Source organism: Esox lucius, chromosome 15, assembly GCF_011004845.1.
Source record: "Esox lucius isolate fEsoLuc1 chromosome 15, fEsoLuc1.pri, whole genome shotgun sequence".
NCBI classification, from domain to species: Eukaryota; Metazoa; Chordata; class Actinopteri; order Esociformes; family Esocidae; genus Esox; species Esox lucius.
In genome coordinates, this window is record NC_047583.1 from 16,418,182 (window position 1) to 16,438,761 (window position 20,580).

The 20,580-nt window shown below is 40.6% G+C and overlaps 1 protein-coding gene across 1 annotated transcript in view; it reads left to right on the plus strand.

The window, feature by feature from the left end:
- Positions 1–314: 314 nt before the first annotated feature.
- Positions 315–20,580, plus strand: part of prkcha (protein kinase C, eta, a) — a 35,846-nt gene continuing 15,580 nt past the window's right edge. Inside the window, exons 1-4 of the mRNA XM_010878821.5 lie at positions 315–1,022; positions 13,711–13,774; positions 19,477–19,630; positions 19,800–19,834. Coding sequence (XP_010877123.1) covers positions 672–1,022; positions 13,711–13,774; positions 19,477–19,630; positions 19,800–19,834 — 604 coding nt within the window. The 5' untranslated portion in view covers positions 315–671. The remainder of the gene's footprint in view (positions 1,023–13,710; positions 13,775–19,476; positions 19,631–19,799; positions 19,835–20,580) is intronic.

The window sequence follows — 20,580 nt, forward strand, 5'->3', positions numbered from 1 at the left end:
TTAACATTTATTCCCTCCTTTAGTTTATTTTGTAATTTGAAACATTGTAATGAGGACAGAAAACATGCAAGACTGTTTGAAAGGGAGAATGCATTATTAAATAGCATTTGAAAAATGGCTTTTATTTGAAAAAACATGTTGTTCAATTATCCCCGGATGGCTCAACTTACCCCTTAACTAGGATCAACTTACCCCAACCCTACGTCCCTTTTCCCCTTGTCTAGGGTACAACGTAAGTCAAAATTTACGCAACTTACCCCACTCTCCCCTACTTCCTTTTCGCGGACCTTGCTTTGTGATTCCATAAAATAGGTCATACACAAAACGTGCGCGCTTTCTGTTTGACACCATTTCAGCCATGGTGTTTTGAGAGGCAATACCATAGGTGCTGATCCAAGAAAGCGCTCGGGACGAATTGGTCAGACCACTATGAGAACGCATCACCTGCAACTTCCGTTTGTCAAGAGCAATATGCTTTCGAATCGCTTTACACATTGGACTGCAATTCATACTCAACGATACCGATTTCTTTTATTTTGAAGTTAGCTCAGTAAGTAACAATGCTTTGCATGCGCTTGCTCTAAAGCATAGTTTTAAGACATTTTAATATTATTGTTTGTGTGTATATTTAGAGTTTAGTTTGTTTTAGACGTTTTCCTTTAAGGAACAATATGAAGTTCAACGGATTTCTAAGGCTTAGAATTGGTGAGGCGCTGGATCTTAAACCAACTACATTCTCCCTTCGCCACTCTGTAATGTTCAACAAAACTGCTCCCACTTTGGACCCTTATATTTTGATAAAGGTGGACGATTACAAAATTGGACAGACGCATACAAAGCAGAAAACTAACATGCCAACTTACAACGAAGAGTTCTGCCTCAATGTCAACGACGGCAAACAAATAGAGTTGGCCGTATTTCATGATGCGCCCATAGGGTATGACGACTTTGTTGCCAACTGTATAATTCAATTTGAGGACCTGATCAAATCCTCGAACACCGAAGAGACGTTTGAAGGATGGGTGAGTAGCTTTGAGCACTGGGCACTGTGATATTGAAAAGGGTAGATTGGAATGTCGCTGTCATGAGGTGAATCCAAAGACGTTGAGGATGGTGTTTTGCGAGTGCTATTTCATAATAGGCCTTCTGTTTATAGACAGTTTGCGCAGTTTTGTGAAGGGAGTAGTAAACAGCGTTGTACGAGATATTTCAATTTCTTGCATGAAATAGCATTAATTTCTCAAAACTAGAATAGATTGATGAGTTTCAGAAGAAAGTTATTTGTTTCTGGCCATTTTGAGCCTGTAATCGGACCCACCATTGCTGAAGCTCCAGATACTCAACTAGTCTAAAGAAGACCAGTTTTATTGCTTCTTTAATCACCACAACAGTTTTCAACTGTGCTAACATACTTTCAAAATAGTTTTTGAATGATCAATTAGCCTTTTAGAATGATTAACTTGGATTAGCAAACACAATGTGCCCTGATGTTTGCTGATAATGGGCCTCTGATCGCCTATGTAGATATTCCATAAAACATCTGCCTTTTCCTGCTACAATAATCATTTACAATAATAACAATGTATACACTGTATTTCTGATCAATTTGAAGTTATTTGAATAGACAAAAAAATAGATTTTCATTCAAAAACAAGGACATTTTCTATTTGACCCCAGGCGTTCGAACAGTAGCGTACCTTAGTACTCAGCCCCTTTATTTAGTAATTTGTAGAAGTGCTTTTGGCAGTGATCACATTTTTGAGTCTTCTTGGGAATGCCTTAAGCAGCTTCACACAGGGATTTGGGCAGTTTCTCCTATTCTACCTGGTAGATCCTTTCAAGCTCTATCAGACAGGATGGGGTGTTGGCAAACTGGGATCTTCAGTTCTCCCCACAGATGTTCATTGGGGTTCAAGTCGGGATTTGGCTGGGCCACCCAAGGACGTTCACATACTTGTCCTGAAGTCACTCCAGTGATGTCTTGGCTGTGCACTTTGGGTCATTAACGTGCTGAAAGATGAATCTTTGCCACAGTCTGAGGCCCTGTCCACTCTGTATCAGGTGTTCTTCAGTGACCTCTCTGTGGTTTAATAATCTTTCCAAACGTAGAGCTTGACATTAAGAACTGATAATGCAATTTTGTTCTCATTTGACCAGATATTTTTTTCCCTAATGCTCTGAGGTGCAAAACAACCAGGAGGACTTCAGGCAGGGACAGCCACGAGTCATTCGGGTCGGGCAGTCCCTGCCTGAAGTCCTCCTTGTTGTTTTGCTGGTCAGGTTGCTGCCTGATGATTCTGCTGTCACTGCCCTGACCCCACTTGATTGTCCCTGTCCTTGTCCCCCTGGTTATGCAGGTGAATTGGAATTCTGTTTGAAAACTCTGTATAGAATCCACATGCATTTATTGATCAGCAAGTCATCTCAACATGCAAAAATATTGACATGGTCCAAAAGGTTATGTACTCTAATAATCTTTACCAAGCAAAGCCAGAAGAGAACTGGCAACCCCCTCAGAGTCTGGTTATTCTCTAGGTTTCTTCCTAAGTTTCAATGTTACTAGGGAGTGTTTTTTGCAGCCACTGTGCATCAACTCTGTTGTTGCTATCTCTTTGGGGTTCCAGGCTGGTTATCTGTAAAAGAGCTTGGTGACAACTGCTGATGAAAAGATTACTTTATAAAATACAGTTGATTGATTGATGATCAAAGGACACAGGGTGTATCTGAGCTTGATTTGGGGTGTCATGGCAAAGGGTCTGGATACTTATTGACATGTTTCATTTTTATTTAATATTTTTCATTTTCAGTAAATTGGCTTAAATTGCTAATAAACATGTTTTTGCTTTGTCAATTTGGGGATATTGTTTGTAGGTTGATGGTGGAAAATATATTGTTAATAATTATATATTAAGTCTATTACATAACAAAATGTGGAAAAGGTGAATGGATCTGAATACTTTCCAAAGGCTCTGTACATTAGTCCATCATAAAATTAGGAATAAGTAAAGGATTCCATTTCTGGTCAAACAGATGGGAAAGGAGTAATAGAAGACCTATACCAGGAAATACTATATTGAAAATGTATCAAAATATTATCATGTTTACCATTAACATGTATGTCATTTTGCTGAAATGATTTGCCTTCCTTAAGCTTCATAATGCCTAGTGTCTCGTCATTATGTTATGTAAACACCAGGTTTCTCTGACTCGTGAAAAGAGACAATCAAAATCAACTAAAGTAAAGGTAGTATTACTGAATAGAGTTATGTTCATGATTTTTTTAATGTGATGTCATTCTGTTAAAAGAGAAGGACCAGAGTATCTGTATAATGACTGCAGTTTTTCAATGGGAAATTGTGACAGTCACAAACCACAGATCTCCTTCTTTCTACCCTTCCTTCCAGAGGCGTAATGTTCAGCTCATTGTGAAAATACAACTGCTCCTATTCTCTTACAATCTCTGTCTCAATCTCTGTCTCAATCTCTGTCTCAATCCCGGTCCCTGTCTGTCTCTATGTCTGTCTCTATGTCTGTCTCTATGTCTGTCTCTATGTCTGTCTCTATGTCTGTCTCTATGTCTGTCTCTATGTCTGTCTCTATGTCTGTCTGTCTCTATGTCTGTCTCAGTCTCTATTAGGGCTGTACAATATATCGTTTCAGCATGGACATTGCTATGTAAACATCCACAATAGTCACATATAATGTTGGAAAACCAACATTATATCTGTCTGATATAATGTAATTACTCTGATTTATGGGTTACTGGATACACAGTTAATTGTAATAATAATAATGATTCTTTTAGATTATTTTTTGGGCGAAACTTGGCCTAGGAGTTCATTGCTGCATGTGGTTGACATGCAGGCTCTGCTTGTGCGTGACGAAATTATGAGCGAGGAACAGACAAAAAAGGCAAAAATTGAGAATTTGGTTGCAAAAGGAAATGCATCATCAATTATATGGAAATATTTCGTCTACAGACAGGATGATGTTGACCAAAAACAGGTACTTTGTCAAGGGTGACTTGCAATTGTTGCCACAACACGAGGCACAACACAACCTATTAGTTTGATCATTTAAGGCGGCACCACAAATGTTCGTATGATGAGTGCAAAGCATCTCAATGCCGTCACAAGCAAAAACACCATACAAGGAACGTTCCAAACGGCAGAGAAAAATCACAGATTCGATAATATTTCACGTCGCCATAGACATGGTATCAATTAACATGGTTACCGAAGAGGGTTTTAAAAACATGATCCGTTTGCTTGACAAGCAGTACGTAATGCCATCATTCAACTATTCTCAAGTTGCCACCCCAGAGCTGTACGAGAAATGCAAGACACAAGCTGTTACAAATGGAATATTATAGAGCAACAACAGACTTGTGGTCCAGACGGACAACGGAGCCCTACATAAGTCTGACCGTACACTTTATTAATGAGGACTTCCACCTGAAAAGTTTCTGTTTGCAAACGGCATTTTTCCCAGAGGATCATACATGTGAGAACATCACAACAGGGATGAGAGAAGCTTTAGCTGATTGGGGCCTAGATGAGAGTTGTCTAGTCTGTATTACAACAGACAATGCCGCGAACATGGTGAAGGCTGCACCTGAACAAGTGGACCAGATTGCAGTGCTTTGGCCACAGACTGCATCTTGCAGTTAGGAGGTTATGCCCAATTGTGCATTCTATTTTACTACTGTTGCTATTGCCATACTATTACTGTTACATATTATTACCTAGCAACCTGTTCTGAAATATAACAATTTTCATAAGTTTCATAAATTGTTATTGTAGAGGATGGGGCTGGGGAAGAATGAAGGATACAGACTGTCAGGTTGATAGCCAAAGCTCTTTCTGAAGACATCCTCTGTTTTTTCATATCGCAATATATATAGCAGAAAAACAAAATATCGCACTGTCAATATCTTGCAACCCTAGTCTCTATGTCTGTCTGTCTCTGTCTGTCAGTATCTCTCTATATCTCACGTAAGTCTCTGTCTATGTCCCTGTTTGTCTCTGTCTCTGTCCCTGTCTGTCTCTGTCCCTGTCTGTCTATATCCCTGTCTCTCTGTCCCTGTCAGTCTCTGTCCCTGTCAGTCTCTGTCTATATCCCTGTCTGTCTCTGTCTCTGTCTCTGTCCCTGTCTGTCTATATCCCTGTCAGTCTCTGTCTCTGTCCCTGTCTGTCTCTGTCCCTGTCTGTCTCTGTCTCTGTCCCTCTCTGTCTCTGTCAGTCTCTGTCTATATCCCTGTCAGTCTCTGTCTATATCCCTGTCATTCTCTGTCTATATCCCTGTCTGTCTATATCCCTGTCTGTCTATATCCCTGTCTCTCTCCCTGTCTGTCTGTCTCTCTCCCTGTCTCTCTCTGTCTCTGTCCCTGTCTGTCTCTGTCTCTGTCTATATCCCACGTCAGTCCCTGTCTGTCTGTCTCTATCCCTGTTTGTCTTTCTCCATTTCTCTCAGTATCTCTCTATATTTCTGTCAGTCTCTGTCCCTGTCTGTCTGTCTATATCCCTGTCTGTCTCTGTCTCTATCCCTGTTTGTCTTTCTCTATTTCTGTCAGTATCTCTCTATATCCCATGTCAGTCTCTGTCTCTGTCTGTATCCATGTCTCTCTCTGTCATGTTTGTGTCCCAGCACTTCTCCTATACATGCCCCCTTTCTTTCTGTTTACTGTAACCAGCATCCTCATCAACTGAGCACTGACAAATAAAAACTTCCATAGATGCTGAAAAGTTGTTGAAATCTGAAAACGTGCTTCGGTTACACAAATTTGGACTGCACAGTACTGTCCAAGTAGAGTACTGATTAGTAGAGGATAATAAATCATTACGGTAATGTAAAGAGGAATACAGTATAGGCCTAATGTTATAAAAGATAATAGAATATAGGAGTATAGAATCTTGACTGTGATATTGTTCACAGTGTAAATTGTCAGCACAGTCAGGGGGTTGTCAGGTTTTGTGTCGAACAACAGCTGCCTTGCTTCATCCAGCTTTAGTGACTCTGTGGTGGGTCTGCAAGCTCAGTTGTGGCTGTTGAATGTATTCTCCTCCAAGTGCATACATGCTGGGGTGTACCTTGTTAAGCAAGCATTGTGATGAGAAGCAGTGAAACATGGCAAGATGTGCTTTGGAGGACCCATATCGCGATCTTTAACGGTCTTTAATGCTCTCCTACAATGCAGAAGCATGGGAAATATAGACCTCCAAAAGGTTTGGCGTTTATCTCGTCCGTACAAACTAAATGCTTTGTTTTTTGGAAGGGGAAGAGAGTCTCATTGGAATTAAAGCTGTTGTACAGAATAATACCTAAACATGCAAAGTTGAATATTTCATTTCAAGATACAAAAACAAATCTCATTGTCAGTAGTTTCCATGGAAAGCCCATAGCTTACACTCATTCTGTCCATTCCACATCTGGACAAGACAGGTGATATCCAATGCATGCACACCCCGCAGTCTTCCTTCCCCACATGAAGTGTTAGCGTCTTAAGCAGCCCATTAGGTGACATGTAAGTGGATGTCTGCCTCAGTGTGTTCAGCTTGAACTTGTCACAAATGCAAAAGCCACATCAGAATGAGGTCATAAACCACAGACACTGTCGTGCTAATACTGCTACGCACTAGCAGTATATGTGATAAAAGCGTCGCATTTTAGTGTGCTGGAAACCACCCCCTAAGACTTTGGGCGAAACTTGGCCTAGACACAGTCAAAGCTGACTGTTATACCCTATCTGATGACACGTGTAGACAGCCTAGTTCTGAAATCAAGAGAATGACAGAATGTTACATTCTACATGTTGGGCTGTCCACATTTCCTCCGTCTCCATGTGTTGTAGCAAGCCGCTACTGTTGTGGAGTATGTTTGTCCCTGGGACTGACCACTGTAGTCTATAGCAGAGTGTCACTGGTCTGGTTTACTTTCGGTCGTCGAGGAGTGTTGTGTAACCCGAACTTGTGCAGACTGCAGGAATCTCTAGTATCAGCTGGGTACTTTAAGGTTCCACGGACTGTGCGGACTTCCTATTTGCCCTTGTGGTTATATAGTATAATGTTCTGAGCTACTCGATCTCTTGTTGCCAGGAAGCTATGAAAAGACAACTCTCTCCTCTTGAGAAGTAGAATTAGTCAATTATTTTGTTGTTGTGACAAAGCTTCCTTCATTCCCTGCACCTCAACTTACTAAGGTTAGAATGGAGGTGCAGTGAGGTTTCACTGGGCATAGTCGCTGTTCATACTTATAGGATTAATTAGTGCTAAGTTATGTGTCTGTATAGTCAGTGATCAACACAAATCAGTACATAATGTCCCAATGAAGCACAAAATCAACAAATTGTTAAAAATGACCAAACAGAAGATGATTGGCTGCATATGTATTCACCCTCTGTTGTCAGGATTTGTATTTTAATTTATAACAATTTGCACATTTTCCCTTTGACATTGTGGACATTTCTTGTTTTGATCAGTGGCAAGAAATCCAGATGAAATGCATTTTGCTTTGATTTTGTAACCCAGCAGAACACTCCAAAGGAGGGGTGAATTCTCCTGTACGCCCATGAGACTCTGGATGGTTGGACAAGCTTATCTGGAAAGCACTTCTTTGAGAGATCCTAACTGTAAAACTCTTTGTTAGCTCTGCTTGCCGCCCTGCATGTGTAACATATAGTGTGGAGTTGAGAGTAGGGTACAGGCCTCTACACGCCCACACCACTGGTGTTGCTACTTCACCACAGCCTACTTTACGCTCAGGGGCTACAAGTCTCCTCATCTCGTTTATAGTCTTTCTTGTTTCAGAGCCAAGAACAGCACTTTGTCATCTGTTTTCTTCTCTAACCAAATACGACGTTACATAATGTATCAGAAGCATCTTGGCTGTTGACTGCCCATTTCTTAAGCTACCCAAAATACCTTTCTGCATAATTAGGGGACACATTTTTCAACTGTTCATAAATGAGTCATTATGTTCTGCCACACCAAAGAAGATCCTAGGGTATGCATGCGCAGCAAATTATTAGGATTTCTCAAAAAGTTGAAAAGGAATGTCAAAAAGGAAGGTTTTGAGTGAGGAACAGAAGGGTTAAAATTAAGAGACCACTGCTAATTGAATGCTTCTGTTCCTCACTCAAAAAAGTTTAAAAGGAAAGATTAAGGTGCAATGGTCTCTTCATTTTAACCCTTCTGTTCCTCACTCAAAACTTTCCTTTTCGACTTTGTTGGAGAGGAAAGATAATGGTGCAGTGGTCTCTTAATTCTTTCCGGAGCTGTATATGCATGATTTAATTGATAAATCACTTTTCGGCATGTGATCAACCCTGCCTGAAAAACAACCTCCATTCATGTTAATTAGACAAAAACGCCCTAAATTGCTGAATGATTTGGTGCTGTAGGAACCCATATGCTTATTAAAAAGAAGAACAATAACATAATGCATGCATGCATAAACATGCCTTAAGACTGCCCAACATTGGATTCTTAATCTGAAAGACTGACTGTCAATCCAATATCTATTTTATCAATAGATTAGCACGTTTCCTTTCTTGGAATAGTAAGTGTGACATTAAACAGGAATTTGTCTTGTGGTCCTACCACAGATGCAGCAATAGATTATCTTACCATTTGTAGGATAACGATATTACCAACATATTTATTCAATAGATTTTAGATTTAGATTTTGGCTGATGTGGATTGTGATGGATTAATACAGTACCGATATTTCTTTTAGGCCCATTTATCGGGAATTAACCAAAAAGAGAAATTTGTTCTGAACTATGGGGACCTTTTTTAAAGCTTCTTTTTTGAAAACTAAAAACAACAATGATTTTCTGCTATTTCACCAACCGAAAATGCTTCAATGCTTTCAAAATGTTTGCTCAGTTTCCAAAAAGTAAAGATTGCTTGCGCTATAGCTCTTCAGCCACTAAAATGTGTGCACCATAGTCTTAGGTTCATGCGTAGGTATGCACACATTTGCATCAAGTTCATCATTGCTTTATTCCAACCTTTGGTTAAAAGGTAAAGAACGAAATGTCTAGAGTATAGTTTCTACGCACGTTATCATTTGTTAATCCACTATTTTCTGTTGTTCAATAACCATAGCTCACACTCCATTCTCTCTTTCAATGCAATTCTCTTACCATAGAATTGCCACACACACACACTCTCTCACACACACACACACTCTCAGACACACACACACACACATGTCAGTTTCTGATAATTTCACTTCTTATGCTACTGCATCTGTTATGGTACAAACCCGATTCCAAATAAGTTGGGACACTGTACAATTGTGAATAAAAACAGAATGCAATGATGTAGAAGTTTCAAATTTCAATCTTTTATTCAGAATACAACATAGATGACATATCAAATGTTTAAACTGAGAAAATGTAACACTTTAAGGGAACAATAAGTTGATTTTAAATTTCATGGCATCAACACATCTCAGAATAGTTGGGACAAGGCCATGTTTACCACTGTGTGGCATCCCCTCTTCTTTTTATAACAGAATGCAAATGTCTGGGGACTGAGGAGACAAGTTGCTCATGTTTATGAATAGGAATGTTGTCCCATTCTTGTCTAATACAGGCTTCTAGTTGCTCAACTGTCTTAGGTCTTCTTTGTCGCACCTTCCTCTTTATGATGTGCCAAATGTTTTCTATGGGTGAAAGATCTGGACTGCAGGCTGGCCATTTCAGTACCCTGATCCTTCTTCTATGCAGCCATGACATTGTAATTGATGCAGTATGTGGTCTGACATTGTCATGTTGGAAAATGCAAGGTCTTCCCTGAAAGAGACGACGTCTGGATGGGAGCATATGTTGTTTTAGAACTTGGATATAACTGTCAGCATTAATGGTGCCTTTCCAGATGTGTACGCTGCCCATGCAACACGTACTCATGCAACCCCATACCATCAGAGATGCAGGCTTCTGAACTGAGCGCTGATAACAACTTGGGTTGTCCTTGTCCTCTTTAGTCCGGATGACATGGCGTCCCAGTTTTTGATTTGTCTGACCAAAGAACACTTTTCCACTTTGCCACAGTCCATTTTAAATTATCCTTGGCCCTGAGAAAACGCCTGCGCTTCTGGATCCTGTTTAGATAAGGCTTCTTTTTTTTACCTATAGAGTTTTAGCCAGCAATGGCGAATGGCACGGTGGATTGTGTTCATCAACAATGTTTTCTGAAAGTATTCCTGAGCCCATGTTGTGATTTCCATTACAGTATCATTCCTGTATGTGATGCAGTGCTGTCTGAGGGCCCGAAGATCACAGGCATCCAGTATGGTTTTCTGGCCTTGACCCTTACACACAGATATTGTTCCAGATTCTCTGAATCTTTGGATGATATTGTGCACTGTAGATGATAACTTCAAACTCTTTTCAATTTTCTCTGAGAAACTCCTTTCTGATATTGCTCCACTATTTTTCGCCGCAGCAATGGGGGAATTGGTGATCCTCTGCCCATCTTGCCTTCTGAGAGACACTGCCACTCTGAGAGGCTCTTTTTATACCCAATCATGTTGCCAATTGACATGATAAGTTGCAGATTGGTCCTCCAGCTGTTCCTTATCTGTATATTTAACTTTTCCAGCCTCTTATTGCTACCTGTCCCAACTTTTTTGGAATGTGTAGCTCTCATGAAATCCAAAATGAGCCAATATTTGGCATGACATTACAAAATGTCTCACTTTCAACATTCGATATGTTATCTATATTCTATTGTGAATTAAATATAAGTTTGAGATTTGTAAATTATTCCATTCCTTTTTTACTCACAATTTGTACAGTGTCCCAACTTTTTTGGCATCGGGTTTGTACATTGTTACAATATAAACCTTGGTGTTCATAAAACAGTGCATCTTCCCCATTTGAAAGTACATCAGAGCAGAGGCAGGCTGTGTCAGTGTCTTCATGCAGTTTTTTTTGGCATTAACCTCCAGAGAGCAGCCCAAAATATCAGTTGTGTGTCATGGTATTGTGGCTCAGCCTCATATGCCAGCCACCCACCCATCCCACAGCCCACTCACATCCTCTACGCCCAGGGGACAGTTTCCACTCAGACCCTCAGTTTCTACCAAAACCCAGAACTTGGAGGTCATGGCTTGGACCATCTAAGGTTCATGAAATCCTGCCTGTTCCATAAAGGGTTAATGTACTCTGTGTAACTGTAAAATGATATGCCCCTTCCTCTCCAGAAAGAAATCACTTCCTCTTATACTGTCCTTGGAGCTCAGTTAGGCAAAGTTCCTGCTTTTTAAATTTAGTGTAGTCATGTCTGAAATTAGATCCTGCTTTGGTCAGAAGTCCTCTGTCATTATCTGACACTCATCAGAGTCTTCTAAGGAGATGACAAGAGATTGCAAAATGATGATCTTCTACTGGTGATGGTGAGATTAGGCTGGGGGTTTTCATTTCCATCGCATGAGTATCAGCAGTAGAAAATTTGGGAGTGATGCACCCCTCACAGCCATGTGGCTATATAACTGACCTAGAAGATTTGTAGAGATGACTCTGGTAGAGATGACTGAATTAGAATAGAAATGATGTTGCAATATCAGTCCCATCATGATTTCACTTGAGGTTTGTCAAGATTTTCCACTGGGGTGTCTATCTAAACTTAAACCTTTTGTAGGTGGTGCTGTAACATCAGTTTCCATTTAGTGGTTAGTTTCTGGCCTCTAAAGCACAGTGGAATTATTTCAGGTTTCTCATAGTGAAAATACATGCCCCTTTTGAATTTGATGCGAGCAACACGTTTCCAAAAATTTGGGACAGGGGTGTGTTTCCCACTGTTGCATCCCCTCTTCTTTTAACCACAGTCAGTAAGTGGGAAGTGGAGGAGACCAACTGAAATGTATTCCCATTCTTGCTGGGTATAAGATTGCAGCTGCTCAACATTTTGGGGTGTGCTTTGTGCCAAAAATTTTTCAGTTTGGGACAAGTCCGGACTCCTTTACTACAGAGCCATGCTGTTGTAATACATGCAGAATGTGGTTTGGCATTATTATGCTGAAATAAGCAAGATGTAATCTGGGTGGCAGCATAAGTTGCTCCAAAGCCTGTACATATTGTTCAGCATTAATGGTGCCTTCACAGCTGTGCAAGTCACCCCTGCCATGTGCACCAATGCGCCCACATACCGTCACGGATGCTGGCTTTGGTACTGTGCACTGATAAGCCGGATGGTCCCTGTCCTGTTTAGTCCGGAGGACACGGTGTCCATGATACACAAAAATAACTGCACATTTTGATTACAAATACAGAAGTTTAGTGTCTGTCTGAGAGAGAGAGACTGTATCAGAACATTGTGGTGTCTATTGTCTAACCACTATTATTTCAATCAACTTGACAATAGCAATACTTAGCTCTTATCAGTACCTTTCAAATGAACCAGTCCACAGCAGTTTATTACAACAAAACTAAACTGTGTAGTATAATGTTGCCAACTGCTCCAATAGTTCAAACTATCATCTTTTCACCAGTGTCACTGTCAGCATCATGTTGTCATATACATCATTGACTGCACAAGTGTGTGCATGTTAAAGTGTGCATAGAGGATTATTGGCTAAAATCCTGCAGTCTAGCAATATTTTTTTACTTTCTGAGACATCACTGATAATATCTTTGGTTGAGTTTTCTGTTTGTAATGAAGCACCGTTACGATGTCACAACTCCAGAAAGCTGGGCTTGTTCAGTAATTTCTTCTTTTTTTTGGCGATGTCCAGCAAGTAGTTGTCAAAATCCATTGATGTGAGTTTAGTACTCAGCCACATTATCTGAGGATGCCTTCAGAGAAGCCGGTCAAATTTTAAGTTTGAATCTTTTACACTGTAAAAAGTTTCAACACACTTTAATATTCCCATGTGTTTTTGCACATCTTTCCTGGTAATCTTTGATGTGGTGGCATTGTCTGTCAGAACTGCGAAAGGATCCACAGGAAGTAGTGATTAGTCACCCTACTTGGCCACAGCATTTTCTGAAAAAAGGCTCCCCCAATTCCACTGTAAATACAGAAAAGGTAAATTTACATACATTACATTCGAATGTGCCTTAAGTTATTGCATGTTCCATGCTTCACTCATACAGTGCCTCCCATTCGTCCAATCACCGATAACTGGGGATAGTTAAGAGTCATAGCTATAGCTTTGATTCCATGTTTGTTCTTGTTTCAAGCGCTGTATGTTTCACCGTCAACAGCAAGGGAGCTGTGTAACACGCTTTCTCAGACACCCGGAACTTCCTGTCGCTCTTTGTGCCACAGGGGTTGTAAATATATACAAATATTAAAAAAAGATTATCAGTCAGGCGTTCATTACAAATGCCACATACTGGTTATCACTGTGCCAGCCGGTGATGGGTGTCATTTTGAGTGTAGTGGTGTGTAATTTACTGGAGCTAGACAAACAGGCTTGACCTGCTCTCTAGTCACTCCTCCACATCGCACACATTCTCCCCACGTAGACACTCAGACATTCACCACACGCGCGGACACCCACCCTTACAAGCTACATACCGGTGTGGTTAACTCAGCTTTAACAATGTGTAGGTTGACACATTAACATACTTATCACGCCTGCGAATACAATACATTGTATTTCATTTAAATGTTCTGGTTTGGTGTCAGCCACATGGTTGTCCATGGCTCAGTGAATGCCCCGCCTAATGTCTAGCGTCTTGTGTGTTTGTGTACACAGGTGGACCTGGAACCAGAGGGAAAGGTCTACATCCTCATAACACTCAATGGTTCCTTCACAGATGGTAAGGACGTTTCACTGTATCTCACACACTCCCACCTATCTAGCACATCCACTGATGGCAGCGCCATTTCTAACGGTCTCGCTGTTCAGTAGCGCTTAACATTTCTCTACAAAAAAATTGTGGAAGCTTTGATAAAGATGAGAAGAAATATGCTCATTTTAGATGTTTTATTCTGTGCTAGTACACCTGCTCTGCAAAGTAATGCCCGAAATAAATAAAACTTAAGTACCAGTCATCATGGGAGCCAGGGTTCAAGCAGGCACGTGCACAGGCTCAACGTGTGCAGGGCACAGGCCCCTTTGCTACCTAGTGCCCTTTCCAGTTGACATGCGGCTGTCCGACTTGGTGACGTGCGTCTCGCACACCGACGGGCATGCAGCGTCACTCACTCCAACACATCGTCCGTCCGTGTGAGCCGACAAATCCACCCACCTTTTCAGATTCAGCCCATGCCCCCCGGAAGGTCTGTGCACGGTGCCGGATTCAAGTCTGACCCGTTGCTCTTTCAGCAAAAACTCTATTCTCTTTCCTCACTGTTTTTTCGAATAAAGCATACAAAAGAAAATATACACTCACCTAAAGGATTATTAGGAACACCATACTAATACTGTGTTTGACCCCCTTTCGCCTTCAGAACTGCCTTAATTGTACGTGGCATTGATTCAACAAGGTGCTGAAAGCATTCTTTAGAAATGTTGGCCCATATTGATAGGATAGCATCTTGCAGTTGATGGAGATTTGTGGGATGCACATCCAGGGCACGAAGCTCCCGTTCCACCACATCCCAAAGATGCTCTATTGGGTTGAGATCTGGTGACTCTGGGGGCCATTTCAGTACAGTGAACTCATTGGCCCTCATTTATCAAAAGTGCATACACCAAATTTCCAACGTACACCTGGCGTACACCCAAAACCACGGTGACTTTGATTTATCAATATGGACATTGGCGTACGGCACTCTCAAATCCTACGCCAGCTCAGGAGGTGGTGTACGCACGTTTTGAGTTAGTGCGGAAATGCGCAGGAAACAAAATCCTAACGCACTGACAAACTAAAAGATATGATATATTATGACCCACTGTAAAAAAAAAAACAACAACATAATTACAAACTTCAGTGTTTATTTTTGTGCAACATGGACTTCAAGGTTTAATTTGTGTGATTTTACCAAAGCATTTGATTTATATGTATTCCTTCAGATGCGAGCCTGTGCGCTTTACATGACGTTTCAGGGTTAGGCCCGGTAGTTGCGCACGGACTGGGTTCAGTAATAATAGGCTTTTAATGACCAAAATATAATTCAAACTGACAAAATAATAAAAATGACGTTCTTCTTCTTTTAAATAATAATAAAATAATAATAATAATGACATTATTCTTCTAAATAACGTTGAACGTCATTAATAATAAATATCATGAAATAATAAGACGAATATTACAAATTGTCATGCAATTATTAATGTGAATGAATGGTACTCCACATCACATCATCTTTTATTCCGCTTTTTAAACTGCCAAATGAAACAATTTTATTTCTTTCTACCTCCCTGGTGATCGTCTCACTCTCCACGTCAGAGAAATTTCTCTTTTTTGCCGTCTTCCGTGTGTCCATGGCGTAAAATGAGGGCGTGAGGGAAGCAGAGACTTGAATATATAGGGGCGTGTTATTCTAATGACGATCGTTTTCAGCCGCGGCATTTATCAAGGGCAGGTATTGCGTACACCTGGATTTTAAAGGTACGCACAGCTTCATAAATCAGGCGGTGAGAGGAGTGTAAGCAAAATCTTACGCCAACATATACGCCCGTTTCTACGCAATAATGATAAATGAGGGCCAATGTCATGTTCAAGAAACCAATTTGAAATAATTCGAGCTTTGTGACATGGTGAATTATCCTGCTGGAAACATGGTGGTCATAAAGGGATGGACATGGTCAGAAACAATGCTCAGGTAGGCCGTGGAATTTAAACAATGCCCAATTGGCACTAAGGTGCCTAAAGTGTGCCAAGAAAACATCCCCCACACCATTACACCACCACCACCACCAGCCTGCACAGTGGTAACAAGGCATGATGGATCCATGTTCTCATTCTGTTTACGCCAAATTCTGACTCTACCATCTGAATTTCTCAACAGAAATCAAGAATCATCAGACCAGGCAACATTCTTCCAGTCTTCAACTGTCTTGTTTTCCTATTTGTAGTGGAGATGAGTGGTACCCGGTGGGGTCTTCTGCTGTTGTAGCCCATCCGCCTCAAGGTTGTGCATGTTGTGGCTTCACAAATGCTTTGCTGCATACCTCGGTTGTAACGAGTGGTTATTTCAGTCAAAGTTGCTCTTCTATCAGCTTGAATCAGTCGGCCCATTCCCCTCTGACCTCTAGCATCAACAAGGCATTTTCGCCCACAGGACTGCCACATACTGGATGTTTTTCCTTTTTCACACCATTCTTTGTAAACCTTAGAAATGGTTGTGCGTGAAAATCCCAGTAACTGAGCAGATTGTGAAATACTCAGACCGGCCCGTCTGGCACCAACAACCATGCCACGCTCAAAATTGCTTAAATCTCTTTTGTTTCCCATTCTGACATTCAGTTTGGAGTTCAGGAGATTGTCTTGACCAGGACCACACCCCTAAATGCATTGAAGCAACTGCCATGTGATTGGTTGATTAGATAATTGCATTAATGAGAAATTTAACAGGTGTTCCTAATAATCCTTCAGTTGAGTGTATATTAAAAATAATGTAGGGGTCCAAATTATTTGTAATCCTCCCATAAAATCCTCTTTGAAGCATCACTGCACTGAGTATTTAAGATATTTTGAATTAGAATAGGACTTTTGATAAGAGGTTGCGAGGCATATGTGTATCTCTTTGTTGATACCAAATCACCACTGCTATGCGTGGCCTACGTTTTTATGTCAATTGACTATAATACCAATTCTAGTCCACTTGCCCAAATGGCTTTTGGCAAACTCCACGTGTTTACATTTTTGTTTGACATAAATGAAGCCTTTTTGTCTTGCGACCCTCCCAAAGAACATATTGGCATACTATATTTGTAGACTTGAAGATGTGACCAAGTTCGGTAATTCTCCAACTGTGGCCCTTGGACTTGCCTGAACCATCTTCCTCACTTTGTGTGCAGATAAGAATCTGTAGACAAAAGACATACACATGCTTTTAATACCAGGCATGTTTTTATGGTTTCACTGGTTTTAAACATCTTGATAGAAGTTTACCTCCTTATAGTGTTTAGTGGTATATTTGTTTTGTAGGCAAAATGAAATGCCTGATTTAGGATGGTCAGTTAGTGATTATTTTTGTTTGTGAGTTCTTTGTATTTTTCCATGGTGATGGTTGACAAACAGAATGGACATGCAAGTTACCTAATCTACTGTAATTCCACGTTTATAACCTGCACCGTGTTTAAACCGCGCTATTCATTTTATAGCCGAGTATTAACTGCACCCAAATATTAACCGCCTGGAGAACTTTTACATACAATGTACATGAATATAAACAGCTGACCTAGGGCGCTAACAAAAATAATTTGTTGAAGAATAAAATATGTTTTTGAAAACCCTGTAATGCCACATGGGTTTCTGACACCTCTACATTGTCAAGTGATCATCTGTGAATAAATGCACTGGTGGAAACTCATTTAAAAATGTAAACCAATGTGTTAACAGCTGTGGTTTAAAAATCCCTGTATAAGCCACAGTTTATAAACAGGAAATTATGGTAAATAAATACTCCAGTGAGACAGGACCAGTTCAGTCACTAATTTCATTTAAAATATTTCATTCACAATAATGATGTCAGTCCTTTTGTCCCTTATCTTTTTAGAGACATTCCTTTCAATGTATCTCTTTCAATGTATCTCTTTCTCAGAGCAATTATATACATTGAAATACATATCTAAGTGTAATATAACTTCCGCAAAATATGTTTGTGCACACAATATGGCCCATTAAAACTGTTATTTGTCTAAACAATACAATCTATCCTCAACAACCATATCACAATAAATAACTATCCATTTATTTCTCCATTGCTACTCATCTTTATGAACTGGGCCAATTATTTTGGAACTGACTGTTTATGCAGTAAGTTCCTCCTTTGGGTAATGGTCTGCCTGTCTTTCTGTATGCCTCAACACACCTGAAGCAGCTGCTAACTGTCAGCAATATACTGTCAAAAACACACATTCATCAACACAGAAGTGGGTGTGGGTGGGTGGGTGGGCGGGGGGGCGGCGGGGGTGGGTGGGTGGGTGGGTGGGTGGGTGTGCGTGCGCGCGTTCTTGTGTGACTGCCTGCCTGTAAGACACACAGTCTGTGTTCACCAACATGTGAACCTTTCACTGTGATTCCTTTTACAGTAATCATTAATGCTGTCTGATAACATACTGCTCTAACAGTGTACGGTTATCAAAGGAAAGCATCAGGAGAAACCACTACATCTGACCTGTGGCCGTTAATAATCACAACTGCCCTGAGCTTTTGGCATTTCTCTCACTTTATTATAAGAATAATTTATTAACCTCTAAATTGTAAAGGTCATGTCAATTTACAGTTGGGATAATAAGTCCAACGTCTTCTGGTGGCATTTCAATACATAATACTTTATACTAACCCATAAAGCAGTGGTTCTCAAGATAATAAGGCAAAATAAAGATTTGGAATGGACGGAAACCTTACCTTTTATTTTGTAATGAAAACATTTGAACTAATACCAGGTAGAAAGTGAGTAGAAATCTGAATGAACCGAAACCTAATTGTGTTCGCTGAAGAAAACTGCTCAGGGTTTAAGGTATGAATGTTTAGGGGCATCTGTTTTGGTTTTAAACAAGCTCAAGCTGTCAAGTATAACTGACTGTAAAGTAGCTGAGGAGTCCAAAGAGGTTTCACTACACACCCCACCCCCTTAACACTTGCCCTCAAGTTCCCCTTTTTGATCTGCTGTCAATGGTGACTGCTTTTCAAACTTCTCAAAAAAAATAATCTGCCGAACATGTACTAGCACACATGTTCTCCCTGTGGACAACCAGAGTTTAGTTCGTCCATGCCTTTATCTACAGTTCCAGTCAAACGTTTGGACACAATTACCCATTCACTTGAATAGATAAGTGTCCAATATTTTGACTGGTACTGGATGTATACATCTATGCATTTATATATTGTTTCTGACTGGGAGGTATTGCAGTGTGTTCCATTTGTCACTTTACCTCTGTGGGGCTTGGCTTCTCAACTGCACTTTTCTGACGTTGTAGTGATGTAGAAGGAACAACATTTCTGATGTTATTGGGATGTCAAGTTAAATAATGTCAACCAGCACGTATTAAACTCCTGTTTTCGCTGTGGTGAGCAAATCATACAGTACCTCTCTAAGCTGGCCCTTAAATGCCATACACTGTGTAATAAAGCCTCATCTTTCTTAGAGGGATTTCAACTCTACAACAAGTACATTTCCTTCAGATATGTGTGGCTTTAGCACCTCATTAATGTAACAGCACTGCAAAGAGGCCTGTGGACCAACTGTTCTCAAGTGGTAGTTAACTGCATTCATCTGAAAAAGAGCTGTACTTCAGCCCCCAAGTTGTGGAGCTGAGAAGCGCTGCTATATATGGACACAACAAACCCATGCCCGAACGTGATTGGTTAGTTCCCCCTGTTCCATTGTGTTCCGCTGTTAACAGACGACGCCACAGGGAAGGCCAAGGTGTTCAAGCAGTTCAACAGGAAGAGGCAGGGAGCTGTGAGACGCAGGATACACCAGGTCAATGGGCACAAGTTCATGTCCACCTTCCTTCGGCAGCCCACCTTCTGCTTCCACTGCAAAGAGTTCATCTGGTGAGGTCCTGAAACACATACCGCCCTCACCTTAATCTAACATTGGTACACATAGCTACTGAGATTGTGGATACCCTATAATAGAATAAGCGCATTGGAACATACTGTGTGTGTGTTGTGTAAACATTTAGCCTTGCATGACTTTTGAATGTCAGGTCTTCTGTTACAGGGGAGTATTTGGGAAGCAGGGCTACCAATGCCAAGGTGAGGCACCTTTCTTCTCTTTTCTGTTGTTTTCTTAAATTTTTCTTAAACGCGGTCTGTCTTTTACTCCTTCACACTCTTTTTGGCGACCACCCACCCACCCCCTCAAACAGGATGTCAGTGATACGCCACAAACGTGAAACTCTCACACGTCCTGTTTTATTATTGAGCCACAGAGCCTAAACCCCATCACATCTTATAATGCCTTGCCTCTCAGAGCATCTCTCGGTCTTTGGTCGACTTTATGAAAATACATATGAGAATAGGTCAGCCACATGCTCTTTCTCTGAAAATATTTTTAATATCCTCAGTGTTTCAGCAGGAAGATGTTTTTGGGCTTGTTTAAATTATGAGAGATTAACACTACATGCAGTTTCCTTAGTGTTTTAATTTACACCCGCATATTTCAGTCGTAGGATTGTGTCTTTCGATCGTAGGATAATGGTGATAGTCGTGCGCATTGCGCAGAAACCTGAAACAGTTGTCTTCACACTTGCAAAACTCCGGGACGCTCTATCGAAAATGAGGCGCCTGCTACCTCAGAATGTGGTGCCTCGAGTTATCGATGTCTGCAAGTTTACATCTTGCGTCCCTTCATCGATACGCCTTGGAGTATGTAACTTAATGTAAACATGCACTTTTTTTGTTGTTTTTACAGTTAACGACTGTCTTAAGGATCATAAAAAAAAAAACATGGTTTGATTGTTTGTTCTTTGGTTTCCTTGTTTTTATCCTGTTATTTGTTT